At 42.7% G+C, this 26,800-nt stretch overlaps 1 protein-coding gene and 1 pseudogene across 1 annotated transcript; both read left to right on the plus strand.

Moving 5' to 3' along the window:
* Window positions 1–1,110: 1,110 nt before the first annotated feature.
* Window positions 1,111–1,223, plus strand: LOC116667864 (annotated as a pseudogene).
* Window positions 1,224–17,919: 16,696 nt separating this feature from the next.
* LOC102515991 (tubulin alpha-1C chain) lies at window positions 17,920–24,662 on the plus strand. Its single transcript, XM_032492750.1, has 4 exons — window positions 17,920–18,051; window positions 20,847–21,069; window positions 21,206–21,354; window positions 23,572–24,662. Exons 1-4 carry the CDS (start codon window positions 18,049–18,051, stop codon window positions 24,544–24,546), a joined length of 1,350 nt encoding a protein of 449 aa, XP_032348641.1. The 5' UTR covers window positions 17,920–18,048; the 3' UTR covers window positions 24,547–24,662.
* Window positions 24,663–26,800: the final 2,138 nt, after the last annotated feature.

Consider the following 26,800-nt stretch of genomic DNA (forward strand, 5'->3'; position numbering starts at 1 on the left):
GGCTTGGGACAGTACAGGGTGGGCTCAGAAGTGAGGAGTGAGAGCCAGATACCTTGAGCCCTCATACTCTCTTCCTTTCATTTGGCCCTGGAAACTGAGTTTTTCTCTTCTGAGGCTTTTCTTATTTCATTAACTTGTTTCTTTAGAGGGTTCCTCCACCCTCAGAACAGAACCACATGTACCACCTACCTGTGACTTTCTTCACAGATGTCTTAAGAGTATTCATTGAGCACTATTTCTGGCGAACCCAACATAAAAAGTCTACCCATTCCCTCCACAGTTGAGCTTGGGGTTCAAATATTTTGTATTTGGCAAAAAGCAAGGGAAAATTTTTCTAGAGATGACCTCTCCCTTGACTTTTAGCCTGTTCTAAATCGGGCTTTTGAGAGAATATGACCATGCTTTCAAAAACATGAAACAGATTGAACTTGGGAAAAATTTCTGTCTGGATCCTAGAGTTAGGTAAGTGTGTCTCTCATGGTCAAATCCTGACTTCACAGAGGACTTACCTCTTTTTTTTTTTCTTTTTCACAAAGGACTTGCCTTAACAATGTCAATTCAGCTCACTTTTGTTCTCTCAGCTACGATCAGTCCTCTCCTTCCCTCCCTGCAAAATGTCAAGTTAATGCCTGCTCATTGGTGGGTCCTGGCTTTCTGGCCACTTCCTCCAAGATTTCCTTGACCTCCCCAGGTGAAGGGAGGGTGCTCCTGCTGGTTCCCACCACCTCATGGTTCCCATTATAGCTCTGTGATACCATATTGTCACTGCTTTTCTGTCTGTCTCGCATACTAGACTCTTAAATCCTGTGAAAACAGGGCCGAGGCTATTGTTGTGTTCATTTTGCATCCTCAATGCCTAATTAGTGCTTCAGACCAAGAAGATGTTAGGTAGGAATTCCACATACAGATATGGGAGGAAAAGGTGTTTCTGATGGAGGAACCGGCATGAGCATACACACAGGTGCAGATCTGAAGGAGTGCCTAGGAGTATGAGTGTGGCTTGGCCGAGGCCTGGGAGGGACTGGCAGGGGATAAGCTGGAAAAGTGTCTGGGCTGGTTGTGAACATTGTGAATGTTAGTGTAAGGCGGTGGCCATCGAAAGTTGAAAGAGTGCTCCCTTGAGAGTATACAGCACATGCGCTAAAACTGGAACGATACAGGGAGAATTAGCATGGCCCCTGTGCAAGGATGATATGCAAATTCATGAAGTGTTCCATGTTTTTAAAAAAAGTTGAAATAGTTGCAGATGATGGCATTTCTGTCTGGTGTATTATGTATCGGATAAGTGCTTTGCATATAGACTCATCAAAAACATGGAGTCCCAGATCTAGCTCATTTCACTTATGGAAAGATCACTTGGCAGAACTGGTCTACAATGGCTAAACTAGGCAGTTAAATAGACTACTTTTCTCTCGGGAAAAGCTTAGCTTCGTTTTTAATTGAAAACACTATGTTACTTCAAGGACTTCCACCACTTCCCTTGTGACTACTGATCCTAGGATATCCACTGCCCAAGGCACAGAAGCTGGCTGGAATTTGTTGAGGGGATGAAATAAGGTGCTGCACTGTCAGTTTCTTACTTGGCTCCCAAGAGATTCTCCCTCAGGTGTGATGCATTCTCAACAGTTCAGGATGACTAAGGAATGCCTTTCTGTTGTGAAGGGTCAGAGCTGTTGGGAAGGGGAGGCTGGAAAAGAGTAATCACCTCAGTGTCAGCCATTCCCATGGAAGATCACATCCAGGAGTGGTTGTTTAGAATCTGGAAACTGAGCCCCTTACTGCTGTCTATGCTCTGTGCTCTCAAGTTACCTGGGTCCCAGTTTGAGGACTATGGTTTTTAAAAACTTGGATTTTATCCTGCAGAACAGTGGTCTCCAGAGTGAAGTATGCAAGAGGTACAGAGAGAAAATATTACAAATTCTGTTTATACTTTTTAAATGTCATCCTCTTAAACTTCCTATATTGGTAGATGTTTATAATTTATACAAAAAAATTAGAATAGTGTATAAATAATTGAAAAATAAATTACATGTGTGTTTATTAGAGAGAGGGTGTGCAAACATGAGTTTCCTGATAGGCACACATACACACCCAAAAAATCTGAGGACCACTTTTAGGGACAGTGGAGAGTTACTGAAGCTTTCTGAGTAAGCGAGTGAAAAAGAGCATAACTGCTGAATGCAGGTGATAGCAAGGACAGTGCCAGGCATCAGGGTGGCTACAGAGGGGTAGCACCTGCCTTCAGAGAGCTGGCAGCCTGGCTGACACATGAAAAAGCAAGTAACAATAGTGAATGATAAATAGTTCTTGGCTGACTAAAGAGAGGACAAAAAGGAAGAAATTTAAAAGAATATGGAAGAGCAATTGTTTCTTATTCTGTTTTTAAACATGCATTTCCCGCAGAAAGAGCTGAATTTTCAGTAAGGCCCTAAATAGTGATGGTGTTGCCACCCTATTTTTATTTCATATTCCAAGCATTCTGTTTGGTCATGTTTCTTTTTCTCCATCTTTAATCACCAAATTGATGTTTTATTTCCGATTTGGGGGACCATGCCCTTCAGTTCTTACAAGAAATACTTGAAAATGTGAGTTTAAAAAAAAAGTCAAAAATAAAATAAAAACATGAGAATTTGTAATTAAGAAGGATTTACCTGTGCTCCTGATCATTGAGAAAATATTAACATAATGGTTAAAACATCCAGGGGAAAAGTAAGTTAGGGGAATAATTTTCAGTAGCTTCCCTTTTTTAAATAATTCTGCTATGATCAGAATTTCCCAGAAAGGGATTTTTTCAAGTTCCCAAAGAACATCATAATAAGGCATAATAATACTTTATAGTTGTGTGTAATCAATCCACCTTCAAAGAATTTTCATGATCTTATCCTTGCATTCCCACCAGTTGTCTCCACTGAGTGTAAAGGTGATAAAAAGAGGTCAAGAGGCATTCCAGACTCAGTCTGAACAGAAGCTCAGGCCTTCTGACAAACACTGTGTTGGAAAAGAACCCTGAAGTGTCCCACCCAGATGCTTACTCAGACCCCACCCTCCTCACAATGACACCATAGGCATTGTTTTGGCCATTTAACAAAAGAAAAAAAACCAAGACTTGGAGAAGATAAGTATCCAAGTACACAATTACTAAGTAGCAGAGCTGGAATTCAACCCAAGTCTGTTTTACTCAAAGCCTGTTTTAGTGCCTGGGAGGCAGCTGATAATATTTTGATGGCACAGTTTCAGTAGTGTGATAGAGGTAGAAGACAGATAACACAGGGCTTAGTCACTTATTTTTCATCAAATTTTTGTTGAGGTGGGTGGGACTTGCAGGTGTGGCAGAGGAGGTGGGTAAATGATCTCCCCCCAAAAGCAACTACAAAACTGGAAAAAATCAATGAGAACAATCATTTTTAGCACCTGGAAACCGGCCAAAGGCATAGAATAATCAGATAAGTGTTTGTGCTTGAACAACTGCTGAAATTCAATAATAATTGTGGGACTCTGTGGCATCCCTTCTTGGGATGCTCCCATTTTCCAGCCCTCCCCCGAGCCCAGTCAGCATGGAGATTTTGCCAGGGTTGGGGGATGCTGTGAGGACCAGCAGGTTGGCTGCCACAGTCAAAGAGGGCTCACTTGATTTGGTGCAGAAGAGGACTTATGATTCTGCTAACCTGAGGTTGTGGTTGGGAGGAGAGTATTCCCAGCTGAGGGTGTGCGCAGTTGCAGCTGAGAACAGAGGGCCTAAGATAACCACATACTCCTGGCTGACCTTGAGAATTCATGCATGGAGGAGCTATGAAAAGGCTCAATGGAAAGTAAAAGTAAAAGCCCAAATAGAATTGGAAACAGCCTGAACTTTAAATATGTTCCCCTGGCCACATGATACAGGAAAAATGAATGTAGGGTGTGAGGAGGGGTCGTGTCCCAGGTCTCGGCTGAGTCCCTAGGACATGCCCTGCCAAGTGTGGGTCCTTAGCTTTGCGCAGTAAAGAATTCAAGAGCGAGCCACAGTTGAGTAAAGGTAGATTTATTTAGAGAGATAAATACTGCATAGAGTGTAGGCTGTTTCAGAAGGCAAGAGAAAGGCTGTGATGTGTGGTGCTCAGGTTAAAGTAAAAATAGATACACACTCCACAGACAGAGTGTGAGCCATCTCCAAAGATGAGGGAGCGAGAAAGGCGGCCATGGGGCTCTGTGTTGCCAGTTTTTATGGGCTCAGTAGCTTCACATGCTGACAAGTGGAAGGACCATTCTAACTACCCTGAAGAAGGGGCTGGGATTCCCAGAAATTTGGCCATTGCCCACTCTTTGACCTTTTATGATTAGCCTTGGAGCTGTCATGACACCCGTGTGAGTGCCATTTACCTTGTTAGTTAATATTACAATGAGCATATAATAAGCCCAAGGTCTACTAGAAGTCAAATCTCCTGCCATCTTGAGCCTCAAGGGCTACTGGGGGTTGAATCTTACACCATTTTTGTGTTAACTGCTGTCATTCCTTGAATGGCTGTGCCTTGCCCCCTTCCCTCCTGTCTCACACACACAAATCAATTATCAGAGGACAGAAGTCAATTTCTATCCCAACATTGGGTGACCATTAGGCTACTCAGATACAAGAGTGACTCCTAGGAAGCCAGACTTAAAAATAAAAACAAACAACAACAACAAAATAAACTGAGCAGGGACACCAGCAGCCACACACTTGACACAGATTTCATAGATTTAACCAAAGCAAGTTTCTAAACACACAAACACAAAAGACAGCCTTGAGGGAGAAAATCAGAATCCCGAGTTGCTACAATATAGTATTTAAAAATCCAGTTTTCAATAAAATATGCAAAGAGACAGGAAAGTATGACTCATTTTTAGGAAAAGCAGAAGTCAGTAAGATGTATCTCAGTGTCCCCAGAAATTGGATTTAGCAGGCAAAGACATCAAAGGAGTTATTATAAATATGAAGGAACTAAAAGAAATAATGTTTAAAGAATCGAAATAAAGGAGGACAGTAATAAATCAACAAATAAAGATACTCAATAAGGCAACAAATTTTTTTTAGAATTTAAAATGTAATTTCTAGAAGTAGAAATAAGCAATAATTGAAATGAAAAATTCACTAGAGGGGCTGAAAAGCAGATTCAAGATAGTAGAAAAAAAGAATCAGTGAACTTAAAGAGATACAAACAGAAATTATCTACTGAAGAATGAAAAGAATGGAAATTGAAGAAAAGTGAACAGAGCCTCAGAAACTTGTGGAACAGCATACCAATGTACGTGTAATGGGTGAGGGAAGAAAAATGTCAGAAAAAAATATCTGAAAAAATGATGTCCAAAAACATAGCAAATTTGATTAAAATCATTAATTTACATATTCAAGTAGCTCACCCAGCCTAACTAGGATAATTACAAAGAGATCCACACCTAAACACAAGATATAAACTGTTGAAAACCAACAACAAAAAGAAAGTCCTTAAAGCATCAAGAGAAAAACTACCATCATGTATAATGGCGCATCAATGTGATTAACGACTAATTTCTCATCTGAAACAATGGAGGTTTCTCACGTGAAACAATGGAGGCTGGAAGGCAGTGGAATGGAATATTCAAAGTGTGATATGAAAAAAAAAGAATCAACCAACAATTTTATATTCCAGAAAAGTATCCTTCAAAAATGAAAGATAAATTAAGACATTCCCAGATAAACAAATTTGAGGGAGTTTGTTGCTAGTAGACCTGCCCTATAAGAAATGCCAAAGGGAGTCCTTTGGGCTGAAAGGAAAGGACATCAGATGGTAAGTCCACAGGAGGAAATGAAGAGCACTGGAAATGGATTGATATAAAAGACTACATAAATACATATTTTCTTGTTTCTTTAAGAATCTTCTTTAAAAAATATGAAATTGTATAAGGCAAGTGGTGAGACTTAAAGTCTGAGTCCAGTGGGTTCATGGACTAGGGGGAGATAAACTAGAGGTAATGGTTGTAGATAATTAATTCTTTGCTATAAAGATAAAGTGAGAAATGGAATAGTAGCCACAGGTAGAAGTGAAATCAAGAGAGGTTGTTTTGGAGATGGAAGAGCATGTCTTACTGCTAAAAGAAAACATAGAACAAAGAGGGGAAATTGATGCAGGAGACAAAAAAGAGAATTACTAGTGTAATATCCTTGAGTAGGCAAAGTGGATGGGATATGATATACAGGTGGAATGGCTGGCCTTGAATAAGAGCATAGAGAGTTATCGTTAGTAGCCAGAAGACAGGCAAGAATGCATGGGCACAGTCGTAAACAGGTAGATTGTTAAGAAAAGTCATCCCGCATTTGGAAATAGGCTAACAGAAGTACTGGGTATATTTTTAGTGAAGAGCTGTGCTCTGTCAGCAGGCCCTCTGGGGGTTACCTCATGTTTTAAGGGGAGGTAGCTCTGTAACTTTCTATGTATTATTGATTAGGATATTTAACCACCCTGTTTCTTATAGAAAACTTACAGCAATGCAAATAGTTCTTGCCTGAGAGAAATACAGATGATTTCTGTCCTATCGAAAAGATAACCTCATTGGTTATGATTTTTTTTTTGCCTTGTAGGGCATTAACTAGTTTTGTTTCTACCTAGCAATCTTATCATAATACTTTTTTTTATTGAGTTATAGTCATTCAGTGTTGTGTCAAATTGTGTGTAGGGCACAATTTTTCAGTTATACATGAACATACATATATATATTCATTGTCACTTTTTTTTTTTTTTGCTGTGAGCTACCACAAGATCTTGTATATATTTCCCTGTGCTATACAGTATAATCTTGTTTATCTATTCTACATATGCCTGTCAGTATCTACAAATTTTGAAATCCCAGTCTGTCCCTTCCCACCCCCCACCCTCTTGGCAACCACAAGTTTGTATTCTATGTCTATGAGTCTGTTTCTGTTTTGTATTTATGTTTTCTTTCCTTTCTTTTAGATTCCACATATGAGCAATCTCATATGCTGTTTTTCTTTCTCTTTCTGGCTTACTTCACTTAGAATGACATTTTCCAGGAACATCCATGTTGCTGCAAATGGCATTATGTTGTCGCTTTTTGTGGCTGAGTAGTATTCCATTGTATAAATATACCACATCTTCTTTATCCAGTCATCTGTTGATGGACATTTAGGCTGTTTCCATGTCTTGGCTATTGCAAATAGTGCTGCTATGAACATTGGGGTGCAGGTGTCTTTTTGAAGTAGGGTTCCTTCTTTATTATAATACTTTTAAAGCACCTTTTCTGATTAAATATATCAATTCCTGTTCCTCAAATGTTCTTTGCATCAGCTTTATCATTTTATTGGTTCCTCAGTTAGTTAATAAATCTTGAACAAATTTTTATTCTATATTTATATGAGTCATGATTTTAACTTTTTGAAAATTATATTTTAATAAGGTCAGCATAGTATTGGGGGCTTATGGACAGTCTCTTCTAATTGCTTCTATTTTCTCAGTGAATAAGGATAAAAACTAATGAACTGAGAGAATGCAGAGAAAATTTAGGGGGTTTAAGAGTTGTGAAGAAAATATTAAAAACGTTTAGGAGACTGGGAAAGTGAAGAGATTAAGGGGAATACAGTATTAATGCTGAGCAACAGAAGGCCCACTGGAGGTTAGTGGTCATGAATTTTAAATGGGTCTGTCAGCGTGCCACAGCCGTGCCTGCAGGCATGGGGTAGGGAGGGTTAGATTTAATCACGTTTGAGGTCTTGCTAAGCGAGCACAACAAAGAAAATAGAACTAGGGAGTTGCAGGTGTAAGCAAGAGCATAATTATGGTGATGGACTATGCAAGGAGAGAGGTAAGGACATAAGGGGGTAAAGGACAGTAAAAAGGTGGTAGAATCAACGGCTTGTCAGTCTCGTTAAGCAGAAGGGTTGTTGGGATTGGTTTTCTCTTGCTGGAAGGGTAGAGGTAATGGTTGGATAGCGGGATGCTTAAACTTGAATAATTGAAATGATGAGGCACCACCATGGGGTGGGAATACTTATTAGAGCTAAGAAGTAAGTGGTTGTAAGCTGACTATACTTCAATATGTATGTGTGCGTGTGTATATGTATATATATGTGTGTATATATATATATATATAATAAATTTTAAAACAAAATTTCTGACAGGGTCTAGCAGAGGAAAAAAAGAAGTAAATGGGAAGATGGGAAGAAAAGCCACAAGTGTGAACAAAAGAGAAGAAATATAGGATAGTAACTGAAGCAAGAAATGACACTATGGTGGTTTAGTCATAATTTGTGTAGACAAAAAGAATTAAGGGTCAAGAGAGAAGGTTAATTAATAAAGCAAATTCTCAGAGACTGTGAGCAGGAATAAAGAGAGTCAAGGATCAAGAAAAGGGGTTAATTAATGAAGCAAGTTCTCAGAGTCTGTGAGCAGAAATAAAAACTAGGGCAAAAGTGGATAGGATTAGTATGAATAAAATTGGAGGGGACCCTAATGAGATAAAAGAGGATAATTGAGAAACAAGAAACAGCGGGGGAGGATATAGCTCAGTGGTAGAGTGCATGCCTAGCATGTATGAGGTCCTGGGTTCAATCCCCAGTACCTCCACTTAAAAAAAAAAAAGATTAAATAAATAAATCTAATTACCCCCACACACACACCAAAAAAAAAAAAAGTACATCAGAAACAAGACAGAGACACTGTTGAGGATAGGATGAAAGCTGTTGGAGCTCAGGTTAAATCCCTTAATCCTATCACTAAATTAGGAATCTAGGTTATCTGCTAGGAGTGAACAGGTAAATGTAGATCAGGAGCTTGAAGGATATAGAAGCAACTGGAAGTAGCTGTTATTCCTTGGGAAATGAGCAAAAGATGAATAAAAGAGTCACACAGTGTGGGATGGAGAAAATGTGAGAAGTTCAAGTCTTTGAGGCAGAGAAGAGATTCGCTTAACTTCCTGTGTCTCTCTGTAAATGTGGAAACCAAGATGAGCTACCTATATATGTTAATTTATATAATTTACAGAGGTTACAGGATTGATCACGTAGAAATTTTGCTCATGTTTGCCATGCTAAGCACCACAACAATGATGCTTTAAATTCTTCTTGAGCTCCAGATCCAGATCCAATCCCCTTACTAAGAAGACCCTGCTCCTTGTGTGTTCTGATGATGTCTAAAACTCTCTACTGGAAGGCCAAAAGCAATCTCACTTCAGCCTCACATCAAAAAAATAAACAGAAGTAATGCCCCCCCCAACTCCTCTGATATTTCCCATCATAATTACCAGCCCTGGCTCTAGAGGCAGAAAATTCAGAGCCTTTTGTGGACCTCACTCTCCCATCCAATTAGACACCAGTTTCTACAGATTTCTACACTGTAAACACCTCTCAAAGTTTGACCCTCCTATTAGGATTGCTTGAAAACTAGCCAAAATCTTAGGTCTACATATTCCAAATTGGGGTGCAGAGGAATGAGGCAGATTTGTTGTGTTCTAACTCCATCATAGAGGGAACTAGCCCTCCCAGGTCAAATTCTCAAACACCCCTGGTGGCTAGGCGCCAAGGGGCTCACAGTCTCCAGTTCCAGTTTGTACAGGAGCACAATCTGTGGTCCCACATCAACACAGGTTTCATAGCTTGTTAGGTGACATACACTCCAGTTTTTTGTTTTTTGTTTTTTTCTCTTTGAAACAACTTTGGTTTACTGTCAGTCATTTAAGGCACAATAAAGGGGAAGAGCAGCCTGAATGTAAAATTTGTTTCTTTGTTTTGAACATAAAGAACTCCCTCCTTCTCTTTTTCTTTTTTCCACAGTATGTGAACCAGGCCCTGTCCCTTGGGTTCAGTACAAATAAACGGAGCTGCTAAGAAAACAGGGTAAGCAAGCTGATTTGTGTGGTAACAGGCTGTTCCACACAACCCGTTTACAAGGTCAGCAGGGACCACAGCTTAACAAAACAAAGAAGTATGTAATTTAGAATAAGGAACTCTTGATCGATCAGAAACAAGGAAAGACCTTCCAGGGTTTCTAAATGGTTTATATTTCTGACTGTTTTGGAACAAAATATGCTGGAGGGTAAGGAAAAAAGAACAAAGACTAGAGGATCCAAATATTGAAGTGCTGTAAGAACAGAGTCCTAGGCGTCCGGCCACACCTGTGAGGACTCTGTACCAGCCTGTTTCCTTCACTGTGTCTTGTAACTGAAGGGGATCATTCCAGGTTTGGATGATTTGGGGAAATAAACATGTAATTGAAGTTGTAGATATAAAAGTGGCTTCATATTAAAGTTTTTGGAGAGAAGATAGTGATTGGGAACTGAGGATCTTAAAACCAACCTCCTGAGGAAAGGGGTGAGGGTCCCAGAGAGTAAGGCTGGACTGAGGGCAGCAGTGGGCCAGCCTGTGCCTTTAGAAAAGTTACTTAGCCCCACGAGCCTCAGTTTCCTCTTCTGTAGAATGGAGGTAACAATAGTTACTACCTCCACAGGGTTATTATGAAGGGCAAAAAAAGTTAAAGCATGTAAACTCTTCAGTCTGGGGAAGAAAGCCCAGAGTGGTGACACTGGTACTAGAGGCAGGATGCTGGGGTATGGGGCAGGGGGGAGTAGTAAAGGAGTTGGGGGCTTTTATAATCCACGAAACAAAAGGGCTGGAAAAGGATTGGAGGGGCTAGGAGATAACTCTTTCATAGCCCTGAAAACCTGAATTGGGAAGAGAAGCCAGACTGGGCTTTTGGCCTTTGGTTAGCCGTGAAGAGAAGATTCATCCAGAAGCCAGGGAATGAATCAAGCTCTGAGACTCAAAAAAAAGCCTTTTTATGCCAGAACTAAAGAACTAAGAAAAATGGCCTGACTTGGGCTAGGGTGGAAGCAGGGGCAGTGGTGTGCTGGTAAATGTTTAACAACCAGCTGAGAGTGGAGGTGAGAGCCTAATTTGTAGGATTCACCAAGTTTCCCTGGTATAAATACATCCTCCATTGCTGATTTCAAGCTATCAATGTGATATCCAACTGGCTCACAAAATTCCTGAAAAGCTAACAATTGGCTGTAGCAGGCTCTAACACACCAGTGAGTAGGGAGATTAGTGCAAAAGAATCACAAGGGGTTCAGATTAGGGAGAAACCCACTGACAAATGGAAGAAGCAGACAGGCATTGGAAAAGGCCAAATGCTTTCAGCCAAATTGAACTATCTGAGTAACACGAGACTGTTTCACCTCTAAATTTCCTAACTGTGTGCATAATTTGTGCAGTGATATTCCCTTCATACTGAGGCATTGTTGTACTAATTAGGCAGGAAAAAACTAATATATAGTGTACTTGAAAATGGTTGGCTCTGTATCCTGGGAGCAGGGGGAGGGGAGAGGTAGAGAGATACCTAAAAAAGTGAAAGGGGAAAGATTATCCTGAGATTCACAGTCTCTAAGTAAGCCCCCCACCATCTCAGCTGCTGGCAAGAAACTATAGTCACAAGGAAAGAAAGCCCTCAGGGGCCTTCCACTTTGGGCTGCCTGGGTGCTTTTTAGGTACATCAATAAATAAAATTATTAAATAAACATTGCTATAAATAGAAAAGATTTCCAGACTCCAGGATATGGTCAACTTACTGGAATAATAATGTAGATAACTGAAGAATATAAGTAGTTCTTTTAAATTTTCTGCAAGAGAATTTTACCTGTCTATCCTAAATGGGAGGGGAATCAAGGAAATGGATATTAATTACAGGAAAGATTAAAAAGAGCTTAGGGTAAGAAGGCTTGGCTATAGAATATAGAGTGGGAATCCAGGGGAAACAACCTACTCGGTTGCTTTATTTGGTCACTGTAGGGAAGCAATCCCGAAGGATTATATTTTTAGGAACTATAAAGCAGATTAGAACAAGCCAAGTGACGTCTCAGTGGAAATAAATAAAATGTGAAATTTCAGAGATGAAAGCCAATCTTGTCTGGTAATCTCCCAGAATGGAGAGCATTTCACATAAAGTGTCCTGATGAATGAGAAGTTCAGAACACTTGCTCTAATCAGGAGAACTTTGAAGGAATGTGTGAGAAAGTTATAAAAGTTGTAAATATCTGCAGAAAAAAGAGCAATAAGTAAAAGTGAAAGGATCTAAGGATTATTTTTCCCGTAAAAGAAAATAACATATCACCTAGAAGATAATATTGCTCTTCTGTATTGACAAGGGGTAAAAAGAAGAAAGACAAACTGCCTCAAAATACGTAGATTTAAAAAATGTTTATCATAAAGAAGATAGTTGAACATAACTGTAAGGAGTCCTACCTGTCCTTTGGAGGTCTTGAAAATAAGACAAATTCTCTTTTTTTCTTGTTATATTAGTAGTAGCCTTGCCTTAAGACAACAAATTCAACAAGTGGCTTTTCTAGTACATACTTCCTCTGTATACTAGAACCAGTACCAGGCTAATCTAGGGCCAAAAAGTAAAAGAGGCAACTGTCATTTTAGGCATTTGTTCTGGGTCTTGCCTCTTATGGTTAAGGGTAAATTATTTCAAGTATCATGACCTTATTTCCCACAGTTCCAAATAAATACCCTTGTTAAAAACTTATTTTTGAAAACTCCTCCAAGGCACTATTGGAAGAGAAAATACTTTGTTCTAAACAGCTATATGAGCACAACATATCCCTATGCTGTGGTTACTTGTAACATGTAACTTGTAACTGGACACAAATAAATTCCTCAGTATTACTGATATCCTAGCATAGAAAACAGGTGTTAGTCTGAAAAAAACTTAAGGTTTGGCTGTAACTGAATAATTTTCTCTTTACTAATGTTGTGGATATGCTACATGCAGTGATTTAAAGCCCAAGCTCACCTGAGCCAGAATGGATATGCAACACTTCTTTCCCTAAAGCATTGTAAGACTCCAACAAAAGCCCCATGTGTAGGTATTTAACTAATGCACTGGTGATTCTTAGAAGACCCTGACTGAATGAAGCATGTGTTCAAACTTTGCTCATTTTTGTACAGCTCACATGTACGGCAGAAGTCTGAAGTCACGGTATTACAGAATATTAGGGCTGGAAGACCCCTTAGAGATGATCTTGTCCAGTCCCTGCATATTGTACACTCAAAACCTGGGGTCCAAGAAGGAGACATGCCTGTCCAAAGTTACATGGCCAAAAGTGGCAGAGCCCTGGCATGGAAGAATGGTTCTTTTGCTACAGTTTCTAGGCTACAACCCAGCGTGAGGAACCAGGGAGTCAGCACAGTCCCTCAGTACAGGAGATAAAGGTGAGTGTGGGGGAACTCAGGTAGCTAGAGTGAGACTATAGGTCAGGGGTAGAGAGCAGGGCGAACAGGGCTAGCAGGCAAGAGGTTGTAGGTTCACTTCCCAGGGCAGGAATGAGAGGAGTAGAGGAGACTCAACTCAACATGTTTGTGGCGAATTCTGAAAAATTTCAACTAGAAAGTAAGCCTCTCCTCACTTAGTAGTTTTTAGACCCATAAAGACCTATTTGCATACAGGTTTATTTTTAACTGTCCACCCAGGAAAAAAAAATTTCCCCCTCAAAAAAATCCAGCAGCGGGCAGCAAACTTAAATATGGATCTCAATGCTTAAAATGATTTTGAAATGCAATGGGATGCATCTTCATCCCTAATTTTGTCTACTGCCACCAAGACCTTAGTACCACTCGGTGCTTATACAATGTGTATGTACTATACATTATGTATCTCATTTAGTCCTTACAACAGTGTATCCACCTATGAGTTATATATTATCCCCATTTTACAAGGGGAGAGATTTAGACAGAGAAACAAATTTGCTCAAGGACCCACAGCCAGAAAACAAAACAAAACAAAAAGCCAGAATCCAAACCAAGGTAATCAAGACAAAGCCCTTGAACATAGTGTGGTTCCTCAGGGGCAATCCACTTGAATATGAGGAAGTAGGGAGTGAGAGGAAGAAAAATAAAGGTATTTTGTTAATGAATCATATGAAAACATACTCTAAAAAGAAAATGCTTATTATTTTTAAATCACCACATTGAACTATTCCCATAAATGTTACCAGTGACTTCTATGTGGCTAAATCCAGTGGTCATTTTTGAGTTCTCTTCTTGCTTGGCCTATTGGAAGAATTTGACACCGCTGGTCACTCCTTCCTTAGCTTCCAGGACCTCACACTCAGATTTCCTCCTAACTCACTGGCTCTTCCTTTGCAGTGTCTTTTGCGGGTTCTGCCTCCTCTTCCAGAGCTCAATCCTTTGTCTTCTCTCCTATTTCTATATTCATTCCCTTAGTGATCTCACCCAATGCCATGACTTTAGGAGGGCATTTAGATGTATATCTCTCCCCAGATCTCTCACTTGAGATGCAGACTCTTATATCTGGCTGTGTCCTGGGCATCTCCACCTCCATAGGGACATCAACATCTGGACTTAATGTGACCAAAGACAAACCCCTGATATCATCCCCCTCCAAGTCTGCTCCCTTCTCAACCTTTTGCTTCTGTTGATGGCAAATCCATCTCTTACTCATTTGGGCTAAAAATCCTGGTGTAATCCTTGGCTTCTCTTTCCCCCATATGTGAGCCTTTAGGGAATCATTTTGGCCCTACCTTCAGAACGTAGCCACCTCTAACTACTTTTTGCTACTTCCTTTGTGACCACCCTGGTCTCCACCATCTCTCAAAAGGATTATTGCAGTGAGTTATCATCCTGCTTCTATCTGTTCCCTCCTATAATCTATTCTCAATACAACACCAGAGGAATCTTTGAAAAAAGGTAGTCAGGTCATGTCGATGCTGCGTTTTGTTTGTTTGTTTGTTTTTGCTTTTGTTTTTGAGGAGGGAGGTAATTAGGTTTATTTATTTGCTGGAGGTTCAGGAGATTGAACCCAGTATCTTGTGCTTGCTAAGCACTCGCTCTACTACTGAGCTATATCCTTCCCCCATCATTGCTGTTTTGAACCCTACGATGGCTCCCCATGTCAGGGTAAAAGCCACAGGACTTTGCATTGGCTTACAAGAATCTACAAGACCTGGCTCCCATTTTCTCCAACCCTCACCTCCTACTATACATCTTCTCCAGTCAAGCTGGCCTCCCTGTTTTTCCAGGAACACTAAAGACTCACTCTTGCCTGGGGGCTTTTGCTCCAGTTGCTCCCTGGCAGCCACTTTGGCTAGCCCCTTAGGACCTTCAAGTCTTTGTTCAAATCTCGCTTTATCATTAAGGCTAACCTTGACCCTCTTGTTTATATTACAATTTTCCCCCTACATTCTCCCCTCCCAGCACTCTCATTCCATGTTGTGTGCACAGTGGGGTGGTGGGTGAGCCAGTGACACACAGGTTGGTAAAAGAATTTACCGGAGATTAAGTATAAAAATTGAAAAGGAGTTTATTAGGATACACTGTCATAGACAGCAGTGGACCACACAGACGAGAGGTGTCTGTGTGAGCGCCAGGGCCAAGAACAAGGGAAAAGTTTAATAGTTATGCTGCCATAGACAACAGCGGGCTACACAGGCAAGGAGTGCCTGTGTGAGCACCAAGGGCCAGTTATTGGGGTGTTTCACAAGGTCCCCGATTGACTTGTGCACAGTCTCTGATTGGCTGTAGGTGAGGTAAGAGGTTTAGGGTCTATGAAGGGTGGTGGGGTTTTACTCTGATAAGGTGAGCTAAAACAAGCCAGCCTGAACATTACCTAGGGCTATTAGTTTGTTAGGGGAAACATGTCCAGTAAAGAATGTACTTTATCTGTGGTGGGATCACAGGCAGACATCTGAGAGCCCAGAAATGGGGGTTGTTGGACTTGAAGGGCATCAGTGGCTCCAACATTCCACTTTACTTTGCTATTTTGCTATAGCACTCTTCACTTTCTAACAAATTATGTAGTTTACTTACTGTGTTCATTGTTTGTCTTTCTTCCTTATCTCCCTCTAGAACATTCACTCCATGAGGCAGAGATCTGTCAGTTTTGTTCACATACTTATTTCTGAGCACCTAGAAACTGTGCTAAATATATATTTGTGGAATGAATTAAAAAATTGGGAAGTGCTACTAAGACTAAAATAGTAACAGACTAAGATGCTAGTTATTCCAAATTTCAGAATATCCTGCCACACAGTAGGTGCTCAATAAGCATTTGATGAATGAAGGAACAATGTACTGTAATTTGAAAAGAAATCTCTGCACATATTTTCATAGCATCCACTTTGTGTGTATGAATTGGAGTGAATCTTGAGTTCTGCCTATTCGATATCTAAAACTCATTTTGCCTTTTCCTACTTCAGGAAAAAGCCCTGTAACTTATATTCTTTTATTCAGTCAGTTTTGTTCTCTGAGTATTTCCACAAACTCTATCACTCAGAGATGGCTAAGGAATTTAAGAACTAGGATAACACGATGAAGCTTGCAGAGGAAAAAAAAATGAAATGATGCTTCTGAGGAATAAACTGTTGCAGAGATGGTTAGAGTGAATCTGAGCAGGACTCTGCAGGGCCCTTCCAGGTACAAAAGCTTCTCTGTGTCCCGTTTGTTATTTGTAGAAAAAAGAAAAAAGGGCTTTAGTCTCCTAGGCCTTCCCTGAGTTCCAAAGGGCAGGCTGGACAAATTAAAGATTAGGACAATAGAGTCACAGGACACCTAGTTCCTCCAGAAAAAATATAGATAACAATGTGATGCATACCTTTGAGTTGTTATACAGAAACTAAGACCCCTAACAGGTGGAGGATGGAGCTACATGCTGACCGCAAGAACATAGACCCCAAACTGGTTGGATGGAACCAGAAGGCTGAGATTCTGGAACCATCACCCACACTACTAACCAATCAGAAGGAAGTACAGGAGCTGATCAAGCATCCTATGACACTTTTGCCTAAAACTCTTTAAACACCCTTGACTGAAATCAATGGGATAGTTGGGGTCTTTTGAGAACAAGCTGCTGGTTCTTGACCTTTTCTCTTTCTCTGACTGGAACTCCCATGTTCCAGTTTGTTTGGCCTCAGGGTGCCTCGGGCACAGGAACTTGGGTTCCATAACTAGAGTGGTATATTTGGGATGAGGCAGTAGGAGGTAGCCAAGGCTTAAGGGCAGCTCCACCACTCCAGCTATGTGACCTTCAACTAGTTTAGTTCCTCAGCCCTATTTTCCTCATCTGTAAAGTGGGCATAACTTACAGGACTTATCGAATGGAAGAAATGTGATTAATACAGCCTGAAAAAGAAACAACTCCGCATAGTAAGCAATAAAAAAATGAAACTGTTATTATAAGGAACTGGAAAAAACTACTTTTGCACCAACTGGAAGGAGACTGTTGTTAGGAATCAAAATGTTCGTTTAAAAGGAGGTGAAAAAACGAGTTAAGTAAAGCAACAAGTAAGAATAAGGGCTTCAGGCCGATTCGCGGTAATTAAGACCTGGAATGGCGAACTAGACCTTTTCACTTGGAAGTCCCTCTGATGCTAGAGGAGCGGCCAGGCCGCACAGGCCAGGCTGGGTAGGGAGCTGCGCGGCGCCGACTGGCTGGAGGCCACAAGGACTGCCCCTCGAGGGTCCCGGGTCCGGGGCCAGGGGGCGGGGCGGGCAGCAGGAGGGGCTACGCTCCTCGGGCTCGGGCCGTGGCTCCCTTTACCTGGCGCCTTTCCTCGCTTAGGTCTTGCCCACCTGACGCCCCCCAACCCCCGCACCCACTGAGGACTTCCAGACGCTTCGCCTTCCTTCCCTTGCGAGTCGCTGCATCCATCCTCTTCCCCACCCGACTGGCCCATTCACAGGCCCCAGGGTGTCTCCTCCCCTTCCTGGTTCTTCTGGCTTCTTCCTAAGAGTTTGGTTTGAACTTTTGAACCCACCAATCAGCGCCGCGAGCCCCTCCTCTCTCCGTAGGCGGGGTCCGACCGGGCGCCCAGCCAGAGCTTGCGGGGCTCGGAGGCGGGGCCGCAGAGGCCGGGGCGGGGTCCGGTGCCCGCCCACCTGACACGTGGCCAGGAAGGGGTATATAAGATCCCTGGGGGCTGCTGGGCCTCTCATTACTTCTCCCCCGGACTCCTTGGTAGTCTGTCAGTGGGAGATCCTTGTGACCACCCCTTCGCCTCCTCCAACCCCGCGGACCTCTACAAATCTCAGTCATGGTGAGTAAAGGTCCCCAGGCAGTGGCGTGGGGAGCGGGGAGTGTAAGGAGTCCGAAGGGGGTCGGGACCCCAGTGCACGTGGGGTCATGTCCCAGACGCCTCCAGGCAAATTAGCTTCTGGTGGCTAGATTGGGAGAGCCGAGTTCAACTGGCAGACTGCTCTTCCGCCTCGAAGACGCGGCCCGAGCACTGCCCCTCGGTGGAATTGGGAAGCCCACCTTATCTTAGAGAGAGGGTACCCATCACCCCATGGCCCGCTGCCACCCAGGGAAGCACAGGGAGCCTTCACACTGGACCCTAAGGACTTGTGAAAACTAAAACTTCCTCCCATTTCCCCACATGAGTTCACTTTCCCATTTTTTTACGCATCGTACTCCTAGCATCCTGTGTGCTCCCGCACGGAAGGTGCAAGTATTTCCTGGCGCCCCCTTCTCCAGAGCCCTGTGACTCGCTGCTGAGTCATCTGTGGCCAGACTCTGGAGAGAGCTTCCAATTGCTCCATTCTCACCTGTGGCTGGGCTCTAGGGAGAGCTTCCGTTCGCACCAAGCCTCACCTGTGGCCGGGCTCTGGAGAGCGCTTCCAGTTGCACCTATCCAGCTGAAGGATGTAGGCAGGCTCCTCCTTTGAAGAGAATTACTGTCACGTTGTTTAATCCTGCATTTCTAGGGTTAATTTAGTGTGGTTTTATAGCTGAAGCTTCCTACTTCAGCCAGGTTTTAGAATAACAAGTGCATAAAAGTATATTTTCTTATAAAATCATAGAATAAACTAGTACTGACAATGTATTCTTTCTTAGTTTTAAAGAAACATGAAATTATACACAACTTGAGTATTTTCTATGTATCTTCCAGAGGTATTGGAAACCAGTATTTTGGGGAACGTCTGTTGGAGGTCTACCTAAACTAGGCCATGCTTTTAAAATGTATTTGTGTTTCAAATGTTTCAAAATCTTTTTTTTTAAAGGAATACAGTGAATAGCTATCCTCTTCAGGGACTGCCACAGTTAACAAAAATATGTCTAACTGTAACAACTTGCTTGAGTGCTTTTCATCAAGCAAAACCAAAAAGATACTGGTAAAAGTGTGATTCAGAAAGAAATGGGACTGTTTAAAGGGCAGGAGAGCAGCAGTAGCAGCAGACCTATTCAGGCAAACACTGGTTAGATGGATAGTTTTTAACCTGAGACAAGGGCTGCTTATCCAGTTAAGGCTAAACTAAGTGACTGCATCACTCTGGTCTCAGTTCATCTCCGGGGTGGCCAGGGGAGAGTGGAAGGCAAGCAGTGGCCACAGTCTAAATGAGAGTGCAGTTTATACTGTTGCATAATGAAAGTTTTTGAACTCCAAAAGCTTCAGTACAAGAAGTGCTTCATTAGAATGAGAGGATCTTCTCAGATACGTTATCTTCTTGGGCCCTGGGGCTGTCGTAGACAGGTCTCTGTTTCTCCCCTGCTCTCTAGGGCTGTGGAATGTCCAAAGTCCAGTTAAACATGAAGCAGTGGTAAATAGTCATGGGTTCATTAGAACAAAAAATTCCCCTTTCTCCCACAGCCCTAGAGCTGGACAAGTAGATGCAGGTAATAGCTTGCTGATGAGGTCAGCAGACCATAGCTGTTTTATGGGGAATGTAGGTGAGAAGGAGGGGACTGTAAGTCAAAGGTAGTGAGTGATTGGGGGTTTTATCTTGGGTTATGAAACCAGGCCCTTTGAGACCTTAGTTGGTACTGAATTTTCTTTAACTGGTTTCCTATTAGCAGCTTTTAAAAACTTGAAACCCTCTTATTTGAGGAAAATGTAATGGAAGGTATTTGGTGTCAATGTTTGAAAGTCCTCTGCTAGTCTCCAAAGTAGCTAATCTGATTTATGATGAAATACAATAAAACTCCTTTTTTGTTTTTCTTCTAAGTCTATGGATATAGATTCTATGTTCACTGCCTCATTTTACTAAGCAGGAAAGAGTTTAGTGACTTACAAATGACCTTGTTCAGCAAGTAAAGGAAAATATTTTCCTAATATTGTTAAATTTTTGAAATCATAGACTTTTCCCCCCCACATTTCCAGAGGTAAATGTGCATTTTACTAGGAAACAGCTAATGTCTTAAACTATTAGTAAAGTCTTGGTGACACTTCTAGGTTTTATTACCATGTGTCTCCATCCCAGCTATTCCCCCAAGATGTGTTGATAGTGAAGGAAAATGTTTTTCCCTTAAGATTAAATTCTTCCACAGGGTTAAAAGGCTGCTTCTGACCACAGTTTTTAAAATACAGCTAACTGCTGCTTATCTGGTGTTTTCTTCGTGAGTCATATGGCTGTAATTTGCTGGTTTGAGCTGGTTTTAAAGGGAGAGGTAGAAGCTCCTATCTTCAAAGAATGGGATTAAAGAGGGAATGAGCTCTAGTTACACAATCACACAGAATGAATCAGAGCTAGAAGGAGGAATTTTGCATACCTTTGAGGAATCAGCAGGCACATTTCCCAGGAGTTAGGGAAAATCTATTGCTATAGAGCAGTTTATGTCATTCTCAAGGTAGGAACCTGACCTTGAATATCTAATGTGGCTACAAAGTGGGGATCTAGTCTCTGGTCTTGCCTAGTAGTTCATTAACATACCTTTGATTTTTTCCAAAGCATTTTCTCTGCATTAGATTTTCTTGTGAAATAATCCCTGGGTAGGAGTGGTCTCCAGGAAGGTGGTGATCTGTTCTGAAGGTTAATAGTCATTTATTTGTGAATCATTCTTAAGTGTCCCATCTGATGTGTCATATTCTGACATTTCCTTTCTTTTTCCCACCAGCGTGAGTGCATCTCCATCCACGTTGGCCAGGCTGGTGTCCAGATCGGCAATGCCTGCTGGGAGCTCTACTGCCTGGAACATGGCATCCAGCCTGATGGCCAGATGCCAAGTGACAAGACCATTGGGGGAGGAGACGACTCCTTCAACACCTTCTTCAGTGAGACAGGCGCTGGCAAGCATGTGCCCAGGGCAGTGTTCGTAGACCTGGAACCTACAGTCATTGGTGAGTTGACCTCAGTAACCCAAGTGAGATCCCAGGGTCTGGCGCAAGAGGTGTCCTGGGGGGCTCCACTGATGCCCTGGGGTTGAGCAGACTTGTGCAGGTTGTTAGTGATGAGTGGCTGCTTTGTCATTTCCAGATGAAGTTCGCACTGGCACCTACCGCCAGCTCTTCCACCCTGAGCAGCTCATCACAGGCAAAGAAGATGCTGCCAATAACTATGCCCGCGGTCACTACACCATTGGCAAGGAGATCATTGACCTCGTCTTGGACCGAATTCGGAAACTGGTAAACACAGTACTTTGTTTAAAGTGGGATAAGAATTTTCTCTTATAGTTTTAAGACCAAACTACAAGAATCATTCTTTGCACACTAAACTGAGCTTTAGACTGCTCTCTGAATAATTGGATTTATAAACCAGACAGTGCCAGGTTATGGGACAACTATTTGGGGCAAGGGTAAGTGCTCTTTTGCCTACTTCTATGTCTTACAAGGCAGATTTGGGCAATAGCTCATTTGGTGAGGGCAGTTTACCTGAAGTCAAGGTGAGTACCAGGAAGCCTTAACAGTTTTGCTGACATGTAAGATGATTAAATATCCTTATTCATATTAATCAGTCAGCTTCCCTGCTTCAAGCTGAGGCATCCCTTTTTAGTCATCTTAGTCACACTGACGAGTAGGTGGCTGACTCTGACATCTAACTGACTGATCAAACTCATAAAAATCTGGACTGATGCCTTATGTTATTTCAGAAAGTTCATAGTAAAAAAGCCAATGTAACACTGACTAGAAGTAGCTGACTTTGGAAACTTCCAACAACAATGAATGTGGAGTCAAAGGATCTCCCTTTTTACAGAATCAAATATTGGAACTTTGAAGATATTAAGATATAATGACAAAAGAGCAGTATCCTTACTTTTATTCTAGAACTCAGGGCAGTGTGGACTGGCCCTGTGGCAGAAAAGTCTTAAGCAACTGTATTCACATTGGTAAGGTTAAGTGTTCTGTTTGGATCATTTTAATTAACAGTCTGGCAATCAGATGACTCTGCTCTTTAGGCATGTGGGCAGCTTGTAAGTAATTAACCAAAAATCGAGAATGAAGGCCTGGGTAGAATGGCTTGTCAGGAAAATCACATTATGCTAAGCCCAGCAACAATTGGTCTATTCTAAAAAGACTGGCCTTACATCATTCATGGCTTCATACTTTTTCAGATGTTTATCATAGTCTTCCCAACAAAACTGGGCTAATGGTTCCTATATTTGTAAATCAAGCGTCAGCTACAGGCACTGACTTGGAAATCAAGACCTGCCTTTAGGGACAAATAAACCTAGCAAAGGCCAATGAGGGTTCTGGAGTGAAGTTCATTAACTACTGAAAAACAATTGCATTTGTCCTTGGTATTATTCCTGTGTCCACATGAAGCTTAATGAATGAAATTGGTAGACTAGGGTCTGCCCCTTACACTGATCTTGTTCAGAGTATGGACCCACAGGAGAAGTGAAGTAGGGCTCAATAGAGAATGTCCACAAATCTCTGAGCACCTTGAGAAGCGAAGGTTGCCAACAGGATACTTTGAAAGGTAGGACAGCAGTTTGTTGCCAAAATAGCTCAGTTTGTAGTGGATAGCCCCAGTAACTTGAGGCCTCATGAATTGTGACCGTAAATCACCTTTCCCAGAATGAATAGGCTTTCTGGTAACCAGTGCTAACTGTGCCAAGCACTGTTCTGGATACTCATTTAATTCTCAACAACCTGAGGTAGATGATGATTCTCCACATTGAGTAAATGAGAAAACTGAGACTGAGAAATGAATTTGGTCAAAGTCACACAGCAAGGAACTGGTAGAGCCAGATCTAGATCCAGCCTTACTCTAGCACCAGGGCATTGGAATTTGGCTGTTCTGTTGTAACCCAGCTCAGAAAGCAGCTGCCAACGTGTTTGTAATAGATTCACTGTATAGGCCTGGTGGTCCCAGGCCTGCCCTTGGTAGCTCTCCAACTGATAAGCAGTTGCCTTTGTTCTGTGGTCACAGCAAGGCCACCAGAGGTTGCTCTCCAGTCACCAAAACTTGGGCCTTGCATCCACTGAAGACCTTGTGATTCCTCTGCCTGGGAAATGAAAACTAGTTCTTTTTTTTCTTATTTTCTTTTGTGGGGAGGTAATTAGGCTTATTTATTTATTACTATTTTTTAATGGAGGCACTGGGGATTGAACCCAGGACCTTGTGCATGCTAAGCACGTGCTCTACCACTGAGCTATACCCTTCCCCTGAGCATAGTTCATTTTTAAATAGCCTTTCGATGGACCCCCTCCCTCCAGCCCCAAGAGTTGATTGCAAAAAGTTTCTCTGAATCATTTAGCACTTAGAAGCTCTTTACAACTGCTTTCTTAGCAAATATTGTCCAGAAGATTTTTTTAAGATCTCGATCAATGTAATTATGGATTCAAAGAAGTCACTGAAGCTTTCACCAAGGCTAAAATTAAAACTCTTTTCTTTTTCAGGCTGACCAGTGCACAGGTCTTCAGGGCTTCTTGGTTTTCCACAGCTTCGGCGGGGGAACTGGTTCTGGGTTTACCTCCCTGCTGATGGAACGTCTCTCTGTCGATTATGGCAAGAAGTCTAAGCTGGAGTTCTCCATTTACCCAGCCCCCCAGGTTTCCACAGCTGTAGTTGAGCCCTACAACTCCATCCTCACCACCCACACCACCCTGGAGCACTCTGACTGTGCCTTCATGGTAGACAACGAGGCCATCTATGACATCTGTCGTAGAAACCTCGATATTGAGCGCCCAACCTACACTAATCTTAACCGCCTTATTAGCCAGATTGTGTCCTCCATCACTGCTTCCCTGAGGTTTGATGGAGCCCTGAATGTCGATCTGACAGAATTCCAGACCAACCTGGTGCCCTATCCTCGCATCCACTTCCCTCTGGCCACATATGCCCCTGTCATCTCTGCTGAGAAAGCCTACCATGAACAGCTTACTGTAGCAGAGATCACCAACGCTTGCTTTGAGCCAGCCAACCAGATGGTGAAATGTGACCCTCGCCATGGTAAATACATGGCTTGCTGCCTGTTGTACCGTGGTGACGTGGTCCCCAAAGATGTCAATGCTGCCATTGCCACCATCAAGACCAAGCGCAGCATCCAGTTTGTGGACTGGTGCCCCACTGGCTTCAAAGTTGGCATTAATTACCAGCCTCCCACGGTGGTACCTGGTGGAGACCTGGCCAAAGTACAGCGAGCTGTGTGCATGCTGAGCAACACCACAGCCATTGCTGAGGCCTGGGCTCGCCTGGACCACAAGTTTGACCTGATGTATGCCAAGCGTGCCTTTGTTCACTGGTATGTGGGTGAGGGCATGGAGGAAGGAGAGTTTTCTGAGGCCCGTGAGGACATGGCTGCCCTTGAGAAGGATTATGAGGAGGTTGGAGCGGATAGTGCTGAGGGAGAGGATGAGGGTGAAGAGTATTAACCTGTCTGCTGCAATTTTGCACTCTTATCTTGGGACTGTCTTATTTGTGTTTTGTGGAGCTACCCATTGTGGCCCTACCTTGTCAATAAAAGCCATGTTTCTATTTTCAATGTCAAGCAGTATCACAGTAATTACTTGACCCACTTATTCAAGGCCAGTTTGGGATGGAGAAGACTGGCAGTTTCCACCTGATTATTTGATCAACCTTTCAGGTGGCTTCTGGGGGCTGTGTACTGTGCTAAGTGGTCTGTCTGTTTCACTTAGACTTGAATTGATGAATGGTGGTAGAATCATTTCAGAAGTGAGGCAACCAGCTCAGATAAATTGGGCCAGTGCTTTTAAAACTTCAGTGTGGATATGAATCTCCTGTAGATGTTAAAATGCAGGTCCGAGTCTGTCAGTCTGAGGTGGAGCTTTGGATACTGCTTTTTTTTTTTTTTAAGCTCCCAGGTGGTGGTCTTGGTGTGCTATGACCACACAAGGAGTAGCAAGGAGATAGGGAATATAGCTAGTAAATGGTAGAGCCAAAATACAAGTCAGCAGCCAGACGGCCAGGACAATTGCATCAGTATTTAATAAAATATTAGAGTCATTTGGGAAGGGCTTGGAATTCTGATTTCTTCCATACTTAGTCAAAACCTACGATAACAAATAAGATTGTACTTTAAAAAGTTAACTGCTTGGAGAAAGTGGAGTTGGCAGAGATGCAAAATCACAGTAGCCTTGGGTTGTTAGGGTGTCAGAGCTTGACCCCTGTATGTTATGAAGAATCTTTGAAGTAGGGGATTAATAAGGAAAATTGGAGTATATGTGTGGAAAGATTGAAGAGAGGAGAGTTCCCTGATTGGGACCCTCTTCCGAGCACCTACGGGAAGCAGCGTGGAGTGTGGTTCTTGAGGGGGCAGGGGGCAACTCTGAGAAGATGAGGATGGGGGAAGAATGCACATGAATGTGGGTGGCTGGAGAGCTTGGTGATTGGTGTGCAGGTACAGTGGTGTGGCCGTATAGAGTTGAACTGAATAATGGAAAAGGACATCGATGATCAGAGGGCCAGGTCATGCAGAAGGGAGGAGTGAGTTGTGCCTGAGGGCCGGTCTGGGTGGGAAGGCCAAACACGTGGCAGGAGGTGGTGGGTGCAGAGCTGCAGGCCTACTCACCTTTGCTCCATGGCTGAGCTTACCCGATGGTGCTCAGTTACCATCTCTTTTCCCAATGGTGTTTTCACCCCTTACCCATTGCTCACCTCCACTCCCTTAATCTTCAGGGAGATAATTTTTAAAATGCACATTCTGTCTTGGAGCACAGCATAGCTTCCAACCTGAGCTGCTTTGACTTTGCTTGGAAGGGTCTTGCAGCATTCATTGTGAGAGCATCCATAGTCTTACGCCCTTCAGAGCAAGGCCCAGCCTCATCCTTGAGTGCAAAACCAGCTATTGCTACTCAGAATGATGGGCCATGTTCCTTCTCAGCCTGAGCATGCAGAGGTCTGGGGTGAAAATGAACCTTGGAAAGGCTGGCCACCTGAGCTGTACTCAGAGACCTTCCCAACCTGGGCTATCTGGTGATTGCCGCAGTGCAAGCACTGGAGGAAACGGGACATTTGTATATGAGAAGGAACGGACGAGAATCATCCAGCTTCAGCTGAGCATAATGCCTGACAGTACCTGAAAGGTCCATTTTCTGAGGCAGCAGGTCCCAAGCGGGGTGCCCTGAAAATAGAATTCAGGGCTTGCCGATTATAATCCCTCAATTTTCAGAACAGCCTTGTGGAACCTGGAGAGTCTCCATCCCCAAGGCCAGCCATCCCTGCCCAGGCACAAGCCCCTCCAATTAACTCAGTTAGTCTTACACAGGTGAATTATCTTCATGTGCCAAGATGTGAAAGGGTTGGAAACATTTAAGCAGCTGCAAAGGTGTGGGGGTGAAAAGGTGAGAGAAGAGTTTAGCTGAGAAAAAGTATTCCTGTGGTACAGAGCCTGGGGAATTGGAAAAGCAAAGTGCCAGAGGTTGGGGAGGGATCTGTCCTTGCAGTGATGACTTCCCCCTCCTGTGCTGGCGAGAGAGGGAATAGAAGTTAGCCTGCAGCAAGAACAAATATACCCCAAGGTCTAGGTCATTGCTTTGTGGCTGACAATCATCTGATCTGCCCTTGAGCGCAAATGGAAAATCTGGGCTCAGAACTGCAGCCATTGCTGATGCTGCTGAGGCTTGATGGGGATAAATGGAGAAAGAAAGCCTAGGAGGGTGCACTGTC

The sequence above is a fragment of the Camelus ferus genome, chromosome 12, assembly GCF_009834535.1.
Source record: "Camelus ferus isolate YT-003-E chromosome 12, BCGSAC_Cfer_1.0, whole genome shotgun sequence".
Taxonomy (NCBI): domain Eukaryota; kingdom Metazoa; phylum Chordata; class Mammalia; order Artiodactyla; family Camelidae; genus Camelus; species Camelus ferus.

Bases quoted from the DNA above. Each gene is read 5' to 3' on its own strand.
- LOC102515991 (XM_032492750.1), top strand. The intron at 21,070-21,205 runs GTGAGTTGACCT...TGTCATTTCCAG, and splicing joins CCTGGAACCTACAGTCATTG to ATGAAGTTCGCACTGGCACC. The intron at 21,355-23,571 runs GTAAACACAGTA...TTTCTTTTTCAG, and splicing joins TGGACCGAATTCGGAAACTG to GCTGACCAGTGCACAGGTCT.